The sequence below is a fragment of the Pinus tabuliformis genome, chromosome J, assembly GCF_031772625.1.
Source record: "Pinus tabuliformis cultivar Carrire ecotype Pingquan chromosome J, CPIR1, whole genome shotgun sequence".
Classification (NCBI taxonomy): domain Eukaryota; kingdom Viridiplantae; phylum Streptophyta; class Pinopsida; order Pinales; family Pinaceae; genus Pinus; species Pinus tabuliformis.
In genome coordinates this window covers 1,145,408,262-1,145,426,359 of record NC_142295.1, presented here as the reverse complement: position 1 = coordinate 1,145,426,359, position 18,098 = coordinate 1,145,408,262, and the positions used below count along the sequence as shown (strand labels likewise).

Here is an 18,098-nt window from a genome sequence, read left to right as displayed (position 1 = left end):
AAGGAATTAAATGCCAGGGTAAATGAACAACAAGTTTGATGCAAATGAATGTGTGAGCTACGGTAAAATCTAAGCTAAGTTAATGAGACCGTCAACATTCTCGTAAAGGTGTACACCAGGATCACACGGAAAAGCCAAAAAATTAGAACTGACATGTGAACGATGTAATGTATAGCTTGTGTAAAACTGTACCATGACTTAAATGTAAAGGATATGTGCATTTCATTTTAGGCTTAATTTTCTTATAATGGGATTTCACAAATGTTCTCATTATTAAAGTTCTGACTTAATATCATTTTTGGTTTTTGAATTTTTTTTTATATATGATATTGTATATGTGTTGTTCGGAGTTGTGACAGTTGGTATTAGAGCCTAGCTTACAAAACTGTGGCCTCTAGCAATTAAATAATGATTCCTAATATTCGGAATGATTGTTAAATCACTGATGTATTAAGTACATGATAACAGCAGAAGAATAAACATTGTTCCACCTAGGCATATAGCTGGCCCTGGACCTGCGACAAATCCTGAAATATGGATACAGTTGGGTGAGGAGGTGCGTAACACTAATCTTACAATATTGGAAACAATTTAGGAATTAAAGAATGAGATGGCCCACCTGCGTGAAGATAATGCAAGACTGACCATGGAGCAGGAAAAATTATGAAAACCCTGTCTGATAAATAGAATCAGCCCCAGCCAATTCCCAGCCCTGAACAAGAACGAGTTCAGAAGAACAAGGGTATCACATAGAAATTGAAGGAACTGGAGGAGGGGAAGAAAATAGGGAAGAGAAATCAGATAATTCTTCAGAGCACCCCACATCAAAAAGGCAACGAATAGAATTACAAGGAGAGTCTTGAAAAATAAAACCGCCACATTTCGATGGAGAGTTGGAAGAGGCAACCGAGGCCTGACTTATTAACATGAACAAGTACTTTCAATTATATGAATATGATCACAACATAAAAGCCCGTCTGGCCATCTTCCAACTACAAGGAAAGGCCACTTTGTGGTGGGAAGAGGTTAAGATTGTGCATGGTGTAAGCGAACAAAGCATAACGTGGGAGAAATTCCAAAAATACTTCAAAGAAAGATATCTGACTAAATGATTTTATGATGAGAAAGCCAAGGAATTTCATGATCTGTGGCTTGGACAACAAACAATGGATGAGTTTATCACCCGATTTACCTCTTTACTCCAATATGTACCTTACATACGAGAGGAAAAGGCTAAGGTACAACAATTTGTTAGCAATCTACCTGTAGCAATGAGAGAGAATCGAGTTTGATAACCCAAAAATGATGGATGAGGTTATATGTAAGGCCAGGTTGTGCTATCAACAAAATAAGCAGAAGGGAGAGCCCACAGGAAAGAGGTGGACTGACAAGAAGGGTAACAAGATTTCTGTGGGCAACAAGGGAAATCGCGGTAGTATCAGCAAGGGGTTTTCCAAAGGGAAAAACAATAGAAATGTGCATAAAAATCAGTTCAAATTAAACCACCGGTTGAATCCAGTTTCAGCGAACAATTGGGTAAAGTTGAAAACAAAGGGACAACAAGACCCCCAGTGCAATATTGGGGATGTGGAGGGCCGCATTACGTTAAAAAATGTCCTCATCAGAAAGGAACGGACCAGGTTTCACAGATCGACGAGGAATCTATGGTGGGAGATGTGGCTTGGAGCATTCCGAAAATTAATGCTGCTCTCGAGGATGATCAGGCTGAATATCAGTCGACAATGGTGGGATTTGAAGGTAAATTCTTTAATCACCTTGTATCCGTTTTAATTGATATCAGAACTACATTAAGTTATGTAAGTCCAAAGGTTGTGGAACAGTGTAAATTACAATCTGTCAAGTATAAAAACCATAATATCTGATCATGATGTAGAATTTACATTAGCCTTCTGGAGGACATTGTTTGAAGGGTTGGGGACTCAATTAAATTTCAGCACTGCCTATCACCCTCAAACAGACGAGCAGACCGAACAGGTGAACCAAGTGGTGGAAGACATGCCGAGATCATACGTGATGCAACAACCATCAAAATGGGAAGATTATCTACATTTGGTTGAATTTTTATACAACAATAACTATCATACTTCTGTGCAAATGAGCCCATTTGAATTGCTGTATAGAAGAAAATGCCGCACACCCTCTAGTTGGGGGGACCTGAAGATAAACTGTTGTTGGGGCCTGAAATGTTAAAAGAGATGGAAGAAATGGTCAAAAAGGTACGAAGCAACTGGAAGGCAGCCCAAGACATGTAGAAGAATTTTGCCAATAGGAAGATAAGTTTTAGAGAATATCAAGTGGGTGATCATGTGTATGTGAGAATAGAACTAAAAAGAGTACGCTACAATGGAGTGGGTGCAACAAACTAGCACCCCAGTTTTGTGGGCCTTTTCAAATATGAGCAAGGGTTGGGCCAGTGGCATACCAACTCGCCCTACCAAGCCATATTCGGGTCCACAATGTCTTTCATGTGTCTGTTTTAAAAAGATACATTTACGATCCTAAGCATATAGTCAGTTGGCAAGATACTCAGGTAAAAGGGTACTTAGGTAGACATAAATAAATTTTGATATCACAGGAAAAAAAGATGATTTAGGCTCTATTTGTTTCAGGTTGAACCGGAAGGAGAATTCTCGGTCGAGCCACAGAATATACTCGAATGGAGAGAAGTAATGCTGTGAAAACGAGCCATCACCCAAGTTAAAGTGCAGTGGCAGCACTTTGGACCAGATGAGGCTACCTGGGAGGATGAACAGCTCATGAAAGAAGCATATCTGGGACTGTTTGTGACCTGGAAACATCGAGATGATGTTTGATTTCAGGGGGGGAAGATGTGATGTCCCCAGACATACTGTAAATATTTATTTTACCACAGTAAGACTAATATACTGGAAATATTTTATTTTATCACAGTAAGCAGATATACTGTAATATTTTATTTTTATCACAGTAAGAAGTAAACTGGGAATTATGGTTGTTATTGTTAAGTTAAACAATGTTGTTAACTTTGAAATAGAAAATGTTTTGAATAAAGCAAACTTTGTAACTTCTCAAGAGGGGAAGTTGGAAAAAGGCAGTTGCCTGGAAAAACCCTAACTACCTCCCCTAACTGTGTGATGCTCCAAAAGAAAAAGAGTAGAGGGGAGGAAAAATCCGTGTTGATAGGTCAGACGGAAAGAGGGAAAAGGATGCTAAGTCTGGTGATGACCAGATAGCATAACACTCTATGCAAGAAGACTTGCAGAGGACTGAAGTCTGGCAAGTAAGCTTGGGGGGAGATTTGGTCTGCAGGACAAATCTCATGGATGGGTGGAAAAGGAGCAGCAGATAAGAGGTGGCATCTACCAGTGAGTTCTCTTCTTTTTAAAGAACTAGGTATGCAGCACCTTTCCAAATTATTTTGTTGCTCAGTGGAATGTATGAATTATTTATGTGTGAAGGGAGAGAGAGTAATCTTATCTCCAGAGTACATTTTATGAATGATTAGGAGAAAGAGAAACACCAGAATTATAAGAAAGAAAACAATCCCGACATGCTTATTGCTCAACCCTCGAAGAACATAGGCACTTAAGATAGAACGAGTTCTTACTTTGTAATGAAAACCCTAGTTCTCTGAGGAGATTTTGAGAGAAAACAATATTGTCTTCTAAATTCTCATCACCTGGACATTTCTCTGTAGTGATAAATATCCACAGAAGTCGAAGACTGAGAAGTTTTGTTGTTCTATTTTTCTTTAATATGGTTAACCACTAGAGTCGAATATTTTAATTTAAAGACAGAGGAAGTTCTGTCATTTTACTCTTTGGTCAATTACTATCAAATTAAAAACTGAGAAGTTCTGTTGTTTATTCTCTAAAAAGCTAAATGAATAGAGTTGAATTACTTTCAATCATAGAAAAAGAGGACCTATTAACTCATTCTTAAAGGGGTTATAAATATCTCTCTTTTCATAAACAAAACTGAAGTAGACTAAGAGAACTCAATGAACCAGAAATCAATTCCCTAATTAACACAACTACAATCACGTAAGCAGAGAAAGTAGATGAAACAACTCTTCGACCCTAGGCATGCAAGGGTAAGAACTGTTAGAGCTAGAGCTAAGATGATAAATATTCGGGACTCAAAACAAAATGTCGAGAACCTACTGTAAATTATTAGTGTCGGAGCTGCGAGTTGAAGCAGTCGACCCTGTCCGAATTACCATTCATGTGCAAGTAAAATACATCCTCAAATACATAATGAGTGGTGAGACTTTGCCACTCCTATTTAAAGATTTAGTTTACGCCAAAGATAAATAGAGACGAATACATTTTCCAGAAAATATCAAAGTGTATGCACAGCATTAAAAGGAGCATAACAGACATAAAATAGCACAAATAAAATTATAATCATATCAGTAATAAACATTGTTACCCTTAGGGAAGAGAAAGCACAAAACTCGGATAAAAGAGACATATAAAGATATATATATATATATATATATATATATATATATATATATATATATATATATAACGACAGTCCATTAAATTTACAGTTGAGAGTCTGTACATCTGGAATATATACTATGACGAGACCCGAACCTTAGCTGGAGGATGGATACAACAAAGCGACTAAGGGCTCCAGTTAGTAACCAACCGAAACCCAGTGCATCCTTTTAATAAACATATTTACCGCACTCCCACTGTATCTATAGAGAGTCTCAAACACAAAGAGGCTTCCCGACAAAAATTGTTCGAAACCCTTAAAAAAAATTATAGAACTAGCACAAAGCTGGAAAAGCACATCAGATAACCGAAAAATATCATGCATAATCCTGTCTGTCTCTGAGGACAAGACCACCGCTGGCTTACCTGGTATCCGTTAGGCGCAGAAGTCTGGTAAGGGTGCCATACTCCTTTGAGCCAGCTGCATGGAAACCCTCGGGACAAGCACCTTGTTTCCTGCAGAGAAAACATGAAATTGTAACACCTGATGAACCTAGAATCATTAAGTAATAACAGAATCAACCAAAAAAATATATATAGGGAAATCAGCTAATGCAAAACCCTCACCTGAGATTGCAGAACGGGAACCATACTCTATCCAGTATGAAGTTCAGAGGTAACGTGTCTAGTGTCATCGGCCGCATGATAAACCAGGTCGAACGCCCCAGCCACTGAACCAAACCAGGTGCCGAGGAGTGGGGAAGCACCAAGGTATCGAAACCCAGCAGAAAACACGAACAAACTGCCAAAAGACCCTAACCTTTGGATGATAGACCTTAGACTGCACCGTAGTAGCATTGTGAACCCCAATGCGACTAGAAGCCGAGGTGAGGTGATGTTCTGCCATGCCATGTTTCCACGTACAGGCAGAGGAATTAAATGCCAGGGTAAATGAACAACAAGTTTGATGCAAATGACTGTGCGAGCTACGATAAAATCTAAACTGAGTTAATGAGACCGTCAGCATTCTCGTAAAGGTGTACACCAGGATCGCACGGAAAAGCCAAAAAATCAGAACTGACATGTGAACAGTGTAATGTATAGCTTGTGTAAAACTGTACCGTGACTTTAATGTAAAGGATATGCGCATTTCGTTTTAGGCTTAATTTTCTTATAATGGAATTTTGCAAATGTTCTCATTATTAAAGTTCTGACTTAATATCATTTTTGTTTTTTGAATTTTTTTTTTTATACATATGATATTTTATATGTGTTGTTTGGAGTTGTGACAAAGCTGAAATTCTCACCGAGTTCTCTTAAAATTATATATATATATATATATGGCACGGAGTGTTTTAACAATTGTATATTTGACCGTCAAAGCAAAACCTATTGGGCATCAAAATATATATATTTATATCATTATAAAATTAAAAAACTAATTAGAATGTTATTAAATAAAAGATTAATGAATAATAGTTAGAAAAATATAAATTAAATTTGCTTTTTTTTTTTTTAATTTGAATATTAAATTAAAATAAATCAATAATGGAGAAATAGATAAATACTCAAAGAAAAATAAGAAGATTAGATTGTGGACATTGCATAGCTTACTAAAATTTTGGTCAAAAACATCCAAAAGGTTCAAGTGTACAATACGTGGCCCCACTAATGTTCTTTGACAAATGATAATCATCTTAATCTCTTGATCTATGTTTTTTTAGAAAATTATTTTCTTTTCATAGTTAGATACATGGCTAGCTATAACTTGTAGATGCCATGTGGCATTTTTTTTGGTTCTTTAAGACAATTCCTCAAAAATAGTTTAGCTAAAATTGAATTTACATTTGGAGTGTTTTGACAGTTGGGAAACTGGCCCCTTGTCTTCAGTAGTTGGTTGGTTAGGTTTTTTCACGCCCCTACACCTGCGGTGATCTTCCAACCGCTTGTAGCGCGGTGCGGCACCACCGAACGCTTTATTTTTAACAATACTAACGTTTATGGGCTACGCCTATTCCAACATGAACATACTTAACTTGTTTTCTTATAACCGAATAAAGTGTTATCCTTTATATTTTAACAAAGAACATTCTCAATCATTAACCATGTACAATAAATCGAGAACAATACACAAGTATAAAGGGAGGGGCAACTCCCGGTAAAGTCTGCCCAACAATATATTATAACAGCTTCTTCAATTTTACAATACAAGTGTGCTTGACAAACTTCAAGCCAACACTTAGAATAATCTTACAACAGGCATAGAACAGCCTTATACATCATCATATGCACCCTTGCACAAAGAAGAATGCCCACCCGGGCCACCTATCTTACTTTGTCAAGTCCTGCACACAATCTGCACACCTCGGCACGCTTGCCTTCACCCAACCCGCACTTAAGTCAAAACTGCACCTTTAGTAGCACTACGCATGAGGTATGCGTAGTCTACTTTTACCCCTGCTGTTTTACCCCTATGCGTATGAAAGATGAGCGAAGATTCGATGCCTTAATGAGCTCTCATGCTCATGTATATATACGCTCTACACCTTGGGATATAACTTTGGGCCGACATGTTAAATGGTATTATGAAGCCCTTACGTCATATCTTTGGTATATATTTATGTTTCATGTTTAATTATTATAAACTTTCGTATTACATAGTTTTAATCTTGTCGTATACGTGCTCCATTATATTTTATGTTTTATTATTCCACGCATATATAAACCTCCATATTGTTTATATAATATGTGCATCCACATAACACTTAGTCGTATTATGTGTTTACATTATCGTCGCAAATTGTCGTTTAGCGCGCCCGTGCGCCTGCCCGTGCCCGTGCACGATCGCCCGCCCGATGCCCGTCGCACCCGCAACCGGAGGTCCTTACATTCTCCTCCACCTGAAATCGTTGTCGTCCTCGACAACATACCATCATCCATGATGTCGACCTTTCCACACAAGGCAAACATCCCTGCAACATATGTAGAGACTCTTCTCCACTATGTCTTGGCTTAATGACCACTGCCACCAAGCTCACCATACCAAGGTATGTACCTCCATAATCCATGCTCAGGTCCATGGAAACTCCATCCATCTCATCTGCAACATGTTGTCCATATGTGTGTCTCCTCCAAAGTGAAGAGATCATCTCATCAAACCGACTCTCGATGTGCCCCATTCAGGTCCATGAAGCTCTCTCCATCATCTGCAATGTGCCATCCTAAAGTCTTCATTCAACTCTCGATGTGCCTCATTCAGGTCCATGAAGTCCTCTTCATCATCTGCAATGTGCCATCCTCAAGTCTCCAATCTTATCAACTCTTGATGTGCCCCATTCAGGTCCATGAAGTCCTCTTCATCATCTGCAATGTGCCATCCTCAAGTTCCCATGTCACACTAGCAAGTCCTCCTGCATAACACTCTTGCCTTAGCACCTTGTTTGGGATGTCCCTTGACATCTCTACAAGTGCTTCCACACAATGTCCTTGCATAGGTCTCTGCCATGCTCCATGTCTTCAAGTCTCCAACCTGATGTCCATGACTAAGCTGCCCATGTAGTCCAACCAAGTAGACACATCACAACATCTGGCCATCTCATCCAAGTCTTCAAACTTCGGTTTTGTGAACTCGGTCACTCAACCATCGTGTCATGAGTCTCTTCATCATAGCTCCTCCACCAAAGTGTCCATCAAGACTATCTCTTGGTCTCGGCCATGAGAAGCCCACCCAAAACATCACAAGTGTGTGCCCTCCTCAGTCTGTCCATGAGTCATGCCGGGCACTTAGCCAATTCTCCATGTGGCTAAAGCATGACTCAATCCTCCGCAACGATCATCAAGTTCCACCCTTGTCTTGGGTTATTGCACCTTCCATCACAAGGTCACAAGTAGCCCCAACAAGCCCTGTAATGTTTGACAATCCTTTCTTCTCCATACAAGGTTCCATCATAGTCAACCATGGTGAGATCCTCCCTAGCATTAGCAAACTGGCTTTGCCCTTTCCTGCACATGGTCCATCTCCCAAATGCCCAAATGAAACACAAGTATCATCACTTACTTCATCATCATGAGGCTCCTCCATGTGAGTGACCTCATCCATACATGTTGACAAACTGTACGATCCTGGTTCAACTTGATCAGCCTCAAGTTTATCCTCCATCATGTTCAAGTTTGCAGCATCTTCCTCTATCACGGCTTCCTCTTCCTTGTTGGCACAACCTGCAACTTCACCTTGCTCCATAGCCCAACCGGGTTGAAGAAGTTCTTTTTCAGCCTCCCTCTTCAAGGCTATGAGATGCCTCAATTCCTTTTGTCTTATCTCGAGTTCCTTGAATTTTGCTTCAATCAAGTCTCCTTCCTTTGCAAGTCGAAGAACTTCCCCCATATCAGGAATCCCTTCCTTAACCAATGCACGAAGAGCATCCCTTGTTTCAAACAACCTTTTGCCACATTCTACAAATCCTTGTGTTATTCTTTCTGACTCTTCAAGTAGACTCCCTCTGAATTCTTTGAAGGATGTATAACCCAATTTCTGCAAGATAGACATCTTCACCTGCAACCTGAACCGGCCCTTGTCTCACTTCGTGTGAAACGGTCTCCTTCACCTGCAAGTACCCTTGTCACTGTCACGAGCAACCTTGCTCACCAGCTCCAACCAAGCTCTGATACCAACTGTCACGCCCCTACACCTGCGGTGATCTTCCAACTGCTTGTAGTGAGGTGCGACACCACCGAACGCTTTCTTTTTAACAATACTAACGTTTATGGGCTACGCCTATTCCAACATGAACATACTTAACTTTTGTTCTTATAACCGAATAAAGTGTTATCCTTTATACTTTAACAAAGAACATTCTCAATCATTAACCATGTATAATAAATCGAGAACAATACACAAGTATAAAGGGAGGGGCAGCTCCCGGTAAAGTCTGTCCAACAATATATTATAACAGCTTCTTCAATTTTACAATACAAGTGTGCTTGACAAACTTCAAGCCAACACTTATAATAATCTTACAACAGGCATAGAACAGCCTTATACATCATCATATGCACCCTTGCACAAAGAAGAATGTCCACCCGGACCACCTATCTTACTTTGTCAAGTCCTGCACACAATTGGCACACCTCGGCACGCTTGCCTTCACCCAACCCGCACTTAAGTCAAAACTGCACCTTTAGTAGCACTACGCATGAGGTATGCGTAGTCTGCTTTTACCCCTGCTGTTTTACCCCTATGCGTATGAAGATGAGCGAAGATGCTTCGATGCCTTAATGAGCTCTCATGCTCATGTATATATACGCTCTACACCTTGGGATATAACTTTGGGCCGACATGTTAAATGGTATTATGAAGCCCTTACGTCATATCTTTGGTATATATTTATGTTTCATGTTTAATTATTATAAACTTTCGTATTACATAGTTTTAATCTTGTCGTGTACGTGCTCCATTATATTTTATGTTTTATTATTCCACGCATATATAAACCTCCATATTGTTTATATAATATGTGCGTCCACATAACACTTAGTCGTATTATGTGTTTACATTATCGTCGCATATCGTCGCAAACTGTCGTTCAGCGCGCCCGTGCGCCCGCCCGTGCCCGTGCACGATCGCCCGCTCGACGCCCATCGCACCCGCAACCAGAGGTCCTTACAGGTTTCCTCTTGGGAGACCACTACGAAGAGCACACAAAAGTTTGAATGTGTTTAAAACTAAATAAAAATTTCTAATTATATATATATATATATATATATATATATATATAAATAATATTATTGACAAATTTTTGAAATGTTTATAGATATATGAAAAATATTTTGCAATTTACTATGATCTAAAGTTTTCAAACAAAATTACATTTTCATTCTCAATATTAAAAAATAATAAATAAATAAAAATATTAATATGATAAGTGAATATTTAAAATTAATCAAATCAATCTAAACTTATTTTAAATTTAAATTTGTAAAATTAATATATATAAAACTTAAAAAAAAAATTAATTAGAAGAAGTTTGGATATTGGGTACTGTTTTAAGAACTTGTGCTTCCCTCTCAAATTAAAAGCAAGAGGAAAGTTGCCTGTACTAGCCGAACACTTATTGTAAACTCACTTAAAACCTAACCAATGCAATTTGTCAATTTGTCAACCTACTGACCTTTTTAAGTTTAATGGAAATAAACAGCTATTACACACAACCAGTCAAATCAAACTCAAATAATTAAACACTTAATAATTTTAAAGATACAATATTTATTATTTTTTAATTTAAATTAAAAATAAATTATATAAATTTGTTCAAATCTCTTGAATTATAATGAACTAATAAAATAATTATAATTCCTAATCAATTTTTTTTATATTAAGCTTCCTAGAAGAATCCATATTATTGCGTCACGTATAGAAGATAATCCACCATCCATAGTGTTAATAATGATACGATACCCTTCCCGTTCAAAACAGTTAAATCGGATTGAAGCTTTGCATTGTACACCATCATTTTTAATCCAAAAACTTTTTCACAAAACTGTAACCGAAATGCTTGCATTTTCATTGGCAAATGAATTTTTAATTGAAACGAAAAAGTCGTTCCATTACCGAGCCGTCCGTATAGAAACTTATCCTGAGAAAGAATATAGGAAGACATATAAAAGCTTTAAAATTAGCATCAACCGCTATGTCATATATCAGTTCTATGAAATTATTTTTATACCAGACTAACGAAAATGACACGAAGCAGTACCTGTAGGTGAACCGGAGTTCTGAAAATATGTATCCATACGATAATCTGATTCAAGAGAATAGTAATAATTGGTCCTCTTACTCCAAGGAATTGAAAATTCTACGACGAAATTACTATGGACAACGCAGAATTTGATGTCAGCGATGGACATATCTATGATTTATAAATTTATTGCTATTGGTAGTAACAAAACCTAATAGAAATATAAAAGCCTACTGATATCATTAGACAACTCCTGATCTCCTAATGAATCAACTAATTAAAATTAATTTCTAAACCAGCCTCCAGCATTATTCAGATCATCTGTCACATATCTTTAGAAACGACCCACCTCAACACGGTATAATATTTTCTGTTAATCCCGCGACATACAACGACCTGTGTGTTTATGCAGCGCGAGATTGGACCTTGCGACCTTCTTATACGTGGCAAGCGTACATTAGACCTACATATTGCAATTCGAATCGGCGCCTTAATTTGAGCAGCATTCTACGAGTGCCTGCATGACCTGGACCCTCTTCTTAAGCACCGCGATGTAGTCAGTGGTCTGCTTTAGAAGATCGGGCGTCTCCAGTCCACGGCTTCCTGGGACGAGCAACCTTAGGGTTTGCATACGAGAAGCCACGGCACCTCCTCCTGCTTCCCTGCAATTGTATCCCCTCCTCAACGCCCTTCCGAAGAGCGGCCTGGCAAACTTCTTGCGAACAAACGTCTTTTTACTCGTCCCGGTTTTGGCAGAGGCGGATCTCTTCATTACATATAGATTCCCTCTGGCTTTTACTACTAGAAGTTTGTAGTGAGATTTCTGGAGCCTTGAAAGGTAATTTCCAAGGATTGCTCGGTTCCACGCAGTTAGATCTCCTGACGTCATGGCCAGTGACAGATCTGCAGCCAATTTAACGGATCGAATTCGAGCCGAGGCGCTAATTGAGGTTCCAATGCTCCTATGGCGCAGCGCGACCACCAGGCGACTCAAATAATTTCGTTGCAAAATGGCCCGCCATATCACCACTTTCCCATCTCCGTAACGCTCTTCCATAACGGCCGAGAAAATAACAAGCCTAAAATACTAGGAAAACAGCTGCTGTCAATTATGAAGTTCCTGCACAGAGGTAGGGAGAAAGATCGTTCCACAGGCATGCGCTAAGCTCCTCCAGCGGAGGCTTAAAGGGAGAAGACCTGTGGCTTCATTGTTGCATGAAGATGGGAGGGACTACTGACACTGCCGTTAGACGGGCGATGTCGCCGTCGCTGCCAGTGCCGTCTCTTTCGATCCGCTTCCAATAACCTTCAACGCCATCCTGACCGATCGCAACAGCATTGAGATAGATCAGATATGCATGGACCCCGTGTATTTCTCAAACTAAGATCATCGCTGTAAGGATCGAAAATTATGGCGGCATCATTTCCTAGTGCAAAATTAGCCCTCTGCATAAAATAGTTTAGAGGTGCCGTTCCCCATAACACGTTGTGGTAGTCTTGGTGTATTTCAGACTTATCTTTAATCAAACAAATATTACAACATTTGAGGATGATTTGTGGCTTCATAAATCAGTCGAACACCCCATACCGAAAGTATCATTCACGTGGTGCATTACGGAAGATATTTAATCTATTGAGTTGGATTAGCATGAACGGCCCACTGCTTTATTTTGTACAGCACGGAGGCAAGTTGAAAATGGCCAAGTTTAAAATGGTTTTTTTCGGGAATAACAAAGTTGATTAGTAAATTTCTAATAATTTAAGTGTTTCAAGTTTGTTTTTGCAGAATGTACTTATGTATTTAGAACAGGAATTTAGACCATAAATGTAATAAAATAAATGTAATAAAATAAATTTTGATTGGTAAATTATGCACAAAAGTGTTTAAATTTATCTATACATTTAAAAATTGGGTTTTAAACAACAACAACAAAACATTTTCTAATAAAAATTTCTCATATTTAACTCTAATTAAGAAAACTTTAAAACATAAAATAATTAAACAACATAAAATAATAAAAATATAAAACATAAAATCAATAGGTGTGTAAACTTCAATCTCCAATAAGACCCCGGAGAAAATGAGTTAGTGGAAGCCCAGTGAAAAAGATTGAATTGAACTTGAATTTCATTGAGCTCGTGCTTTTAGATTTGGGCTATCATTTCATTGAGAAGGACCTAGACTCTGTGCCTAAGCCTGAATAGCTAGTGGGAGTCTTAGTGGAGGATCGAACCATAGTTCTTGGTGAATAAGCTATTAAACCACATGGGTGCTTCTTGTATGATTGATAAACTATTTGATAGGGTAAGTTGAGCCATTCTATTGCTTGGTAGAAGAGATGATAAACCACCAAGACAATTCACTACAAACCTTTGCAATGTTTTCCTTGGAAACATAGCTTTGAAACCACCTAAAAATTGGATTCATTCCCCTAGAAATGAGTAATACCCCCATTGGTCCTTGGGTGGAGCCATGTGATTGATCTGAGAGAGTAAGTGTAACACCCTCTTTTTCATGTAAATATCTATGGTCATATGTTTCAGAAACTAGTGTAATAAATCGTTGGGGGCTAGCAAAAAGAAAAACTAAATGTAGATCACATTTTTTAGAATAAAAAATTCAGATTTTAAGCCGGGAAATGTGGCAAAGGGAAGCTCGTGAATATGAAAATTAGATATTCGGATAATTATCCACTCGGTTGAAGATAAATACTCAGGGAATAAAGCAGATTTTTGAGTTGTCGGAGAAAAAAATTGAATTTTTAAATTTTTTGAGGAAAAAGGCACGACACTGCCAGAAAAACATCTACTGACAACCCTGCGCAATTCATAAATTAGCTAACCATGTCAAGGGCGACAAAGAATAACTTGAACAATAGTGTATCATGAAAAATTTAAAAGCAGTAGGATGGATTTGGGGGAAATCACCAGATAGTTAGATGTGAGGTAGTACGCCACGAAACCAGGGATGGATAAACCAGGCAGATGCTTATTGTGACCATGAAGCCATGGATGGATACACCAGGTGACTACAAATTATGACCACCTCAGTGGAAGGGGGACGAAACCCTCTTTGGCACAGCCTCATTACAAAATGCGTGAATGAGGCAAATGAAGTCTCTGGATGAGGGAAAAGGGAGTAGGGTTAACCAGGTGCAAGGATGACTATTGATTTATCTAGAACCTAGATCCGTCATTTGATAGTTGTGACATGACCAAGGCACGTCATGAGCACATGGGTAAGGATGCCAGGATGTGGTGGCAGTGAATCATAGGACCACCGTCTCACCCTCACATGGCCAAACCTTTATTGCAAATATGACTTGGAGGGTTATTCAACCCCATAGGTCGTGGAACCCACATGGGAATTCTACCCACACTATCATATAGAAACTATAAATAAGCTAATGTAATATAGTATTGAAATGCACAGGTGAAAAACATAAATTGCATGAGAGTTTGTGCGTAAACATATAACGTAGCACTTGAGGTGCCAACATATCATAATGTTGCCAACAAATATAAAACAATCCAATATAATATAAGGGCCCATGAATATAAAGTGCCAAATGAATGTAAAAACTTTAATGGTAATAACCAAAACGAGATACCTTTGATATTATTTCCAAGTTAATTTGATAAGGATGGAGCAGCGAACATTCTTGGTGGCCATCCAACAATAACAATAAAAATTGTGGTGAAATGAAATATTGAAGTAGGGTACTTGACAAGTGGTATCAGAGCCCAGATACTACATTGGGCCTTGTGAGCGTCATCTCTTAAGGAAAACATATATATATATGCACAACAAAAAATGTACATCATGTAAGTTGTTAACGACTCTTGTGTGGTTTATAAGGTACGAACGATCAAAACACTATAAGATGACGGAATCTTATAGTTTCATCTTATTATTAAACAAATGAGAATTTATTCATACTTATAGAAATCTTATTTTTCTTTATTGCACTAAGTTAAAATTTAAAAACACTTGAAATCTTGTAAATAACTCGGACCAACCCCTTATAATTTATGGAATATATTTTATTCTCTCATTGATTATCACATCATAAATTATGTTTAAATTTAAATATAATAAATTTGTATCATTATGTCAATGAGTAGAAAGCTAAGCGCTGAGATTTAATATCCAAAAAAACCCCTTAGATTTATAATAGAAACAATAACAACAAAATTAATAACACCATTTTTTTTGTAAATATAAGTAAATCTTCTTTATGAAAATTGCCTTGTTAACAATTCAACCTAATACATCATATATTGATATCTCTAAGTATTCAACACTAAATATGAAAAAATAATTAATATGCCATCTTAATTTGAGAGGGCTATCTATCAATTTCTCATAATGACTCATATCTTATACCATTACATGTTCCATCATCACTTTAATTTACAAATGAGATTCTTAAAACATTTTTTTAGTATATTGCTTATACCCATGAACATTTTCACTATTATTTACTTATTTATCCTTTTCACTATTATTTACTTATTTGTCTTTTTTCTCGTGATAAAAAATATATTAATTTTTATTAAACCTAAACTAAATTTGGTGAAACATTAAAAAAAAATCAAATTTATTTGTTTATAAGAAAATTTAATACTTATTTCTATTGATAATTTCTTGTTAAAAAGTAAAATAACTTTATATTTTTAAAAACCATGTTACTCACGTTGAAATTGAAATTAGAATTCTATATGATATGGCAGTACAGTTAGCCATACTCAAAATCCTTACGGACGTAAGGAAACATTGATTGCCCATAAAAATATAGAAACCTAGTTATATTTAATCGGTCACTTCAACGCATATCCACACATCGTTAAAATTGAATACCATCTATCATTTTAAAGGAAGTGACGGCCAGTGGCGCTGAAGGAGAACATTTTACTTTATGGCATAACTAACATTTCTGCTTTTAGGCGCTTACGTCTCCATATTAACAACACACTTAATAACCTGAGACTGGGACAGACAATGTATAGCATTTAAGATTGTCTGCATGATCCATAAGCAGTACCAATGATATTACGGATAAAACTATTGAGTCGAGGAATTGCTCCAAACGGATATAATAAAAAACTGTAGTATAACTAGTTAGAGGAGGAATTGCTCAAAAAGTTATGGAAATTCTGATCATATTTAGAGAAAATTTGGCAAGGATTTTTGTAAACCCAAGTTATAATTGTTAAACTTCAAAATTTTAGGTGTCTTACACATTTTTTATGGCGCTGAATCCATTTACACCATCAAAAACACGATTCAAACACTGCATCTACAAAATTTTTTGAAACTTTTTTACCGGAATTCCAGCCACTTTAAACCATCTAACCTAGGAGCGTAGCCTAGGTAGACGACTCCTAATAAAAAAAACATAATATGACATCTTATTAATAAAACAATATATATTAATAAAACAAATTATATTGTTTGAAATTGTTTTAATTTCATATAAATTCCTTAATGTAAGGGTTCCAGTAGTGATACATAACACCCAATTAACATGCAACATCAAATAACCGTACCGTCGTTTGTATCTTCAACTCAAAGATACAGGACATTCACTAAATTACTTGTACAGAGATGCCAACCGTATCCAATGATAGATTATTTTCCCGGGAAATTTTGCTTTACGATACGGAAAGTCGAATGCTCGTTCATCGAGCGACAATATTTATAAAAGATAGCAGACCACAACGTGCATGTGGTCGGTGAATGGCACCACAAATATCAGCATATACATCATAAAGAATAATGATAATGGGCATGTCACTCCACGGAAATAAGAGATGCTATTGAGCTGTCCATTTTACTCCCAATCAGTTTTGGTAAAGAAAACTGGAGGACGCAACTACATACTCCACGCAATTACACAGAAGTCAGGCCATAATCAATCACTGTTTACATAAAGGAAAAGCCATGACTACTGATTTATTGTTCCCTCTGGAGAGCGGCGATAATATGGTTGTTCCGTCCGGATAGTGCGATAGACAAAGACGGATCCACTGCATGATTTGTGTGTGGGGTGGTGTTTTTCATAAGGAGAATGGTGGATGATAAACATGTGGTCCCTCATAACACAATGATACGTAAAAAATGATTTGATTAAATGTGGTGGAGAACAAAAGATATTTTGCAAATTTACTCGATTTCCTTGTCCCAGGATTGAAAGATAATAATTTAGTGGACATGAGTCTGATATATCATTTTCCGCATGTTATTGAGACCAAAAGACACACATAATAAAAAATATCTATAACGCAATTGGCATGCAACATCAAATAACCGTATCGTCGCATTTACCTTCAACTTAAATATACGGGACATTCCAATGATAGATTATTTTGCGGGAAATTTTCCGTTACAATACCGAAAGTCGAATGCTCGTTCATTGAGCGACAATATTTATAAAAGATGGCAGACCACAACGTGCATGTGGTCGTTGAATGGCACCACAAATATCTGTATATTCATTGTAAAGAACAATGATAATGGGCATCTCACTCCACGGAAACAATGGATGCTATTGAGCTGTCCATTTTACTCCCAATCAATTTTGGCAAAGAAAACTGGAGGACGAAACTACATACTTGCCGCAAATATAGAGAATTCAGGTCATAATCAATCACTGATTGACATAAAGGAAAAGCCATGGCTATTGATATCTGAGTTGTTCTCTCTGAAGACTGGCGATAATAAGGTTGTTCCATCTGGACAGTGCGATAAACAAAGACAGAGCCATTGCATGATTCGTGTGAGATGTGGTGTTTTTCCCTAAGGAGAATGGTGGAGGATAACCATGTGGTCCCTCATAGAACAATGATTTATAAAAACTAATTGATTAAATGTGGTGGAGCACAAAATATATTTTGGCAATTTACTAGATTTTCTTCT

The 18,098-nt window shown here is 37.3% G+C and overlaps 1 protein-coding gene across 1 annotated transcript; it reads right to left on the bottom strand.

Moving 5' to 3' along the window:
• Positions 1–11,669: 11,669 nt before the first annotated feature.
• Positions 11,670–12,779, bottom strand: LOC149231141 (transcription factor IBH1-like). Its single transcript, XM_089381556.1, has 3 exons — positions 12,768–12,779; positions 12,419–12,498; positions 11,670–12,258 (listed from the first exon to the last, which is right to left on the bottom strand). Exons 1-3 carry the CDS (start codon positions 12,777–12,779, stop codon positions 11,670–11,672), a joined length of 681 nt encoding a protein of 226 aa, XP_089237682.1.
• Positions 12,780–18,098: the final 5,319 nt, after the last annotated feature.

Excerpts from the sequence above, each read along its gene's own strand:
- LOC149231141 (XM_089381556.1), bottom strand. Across the intron at positions 12,259-12,418 it reads ATCGCCCGTCTAACGGCAGT|GCTTGTTATTTTCTCGGCCG; the intron begins GTCAGTAGTCCC and ends CTAGTATTTTAG.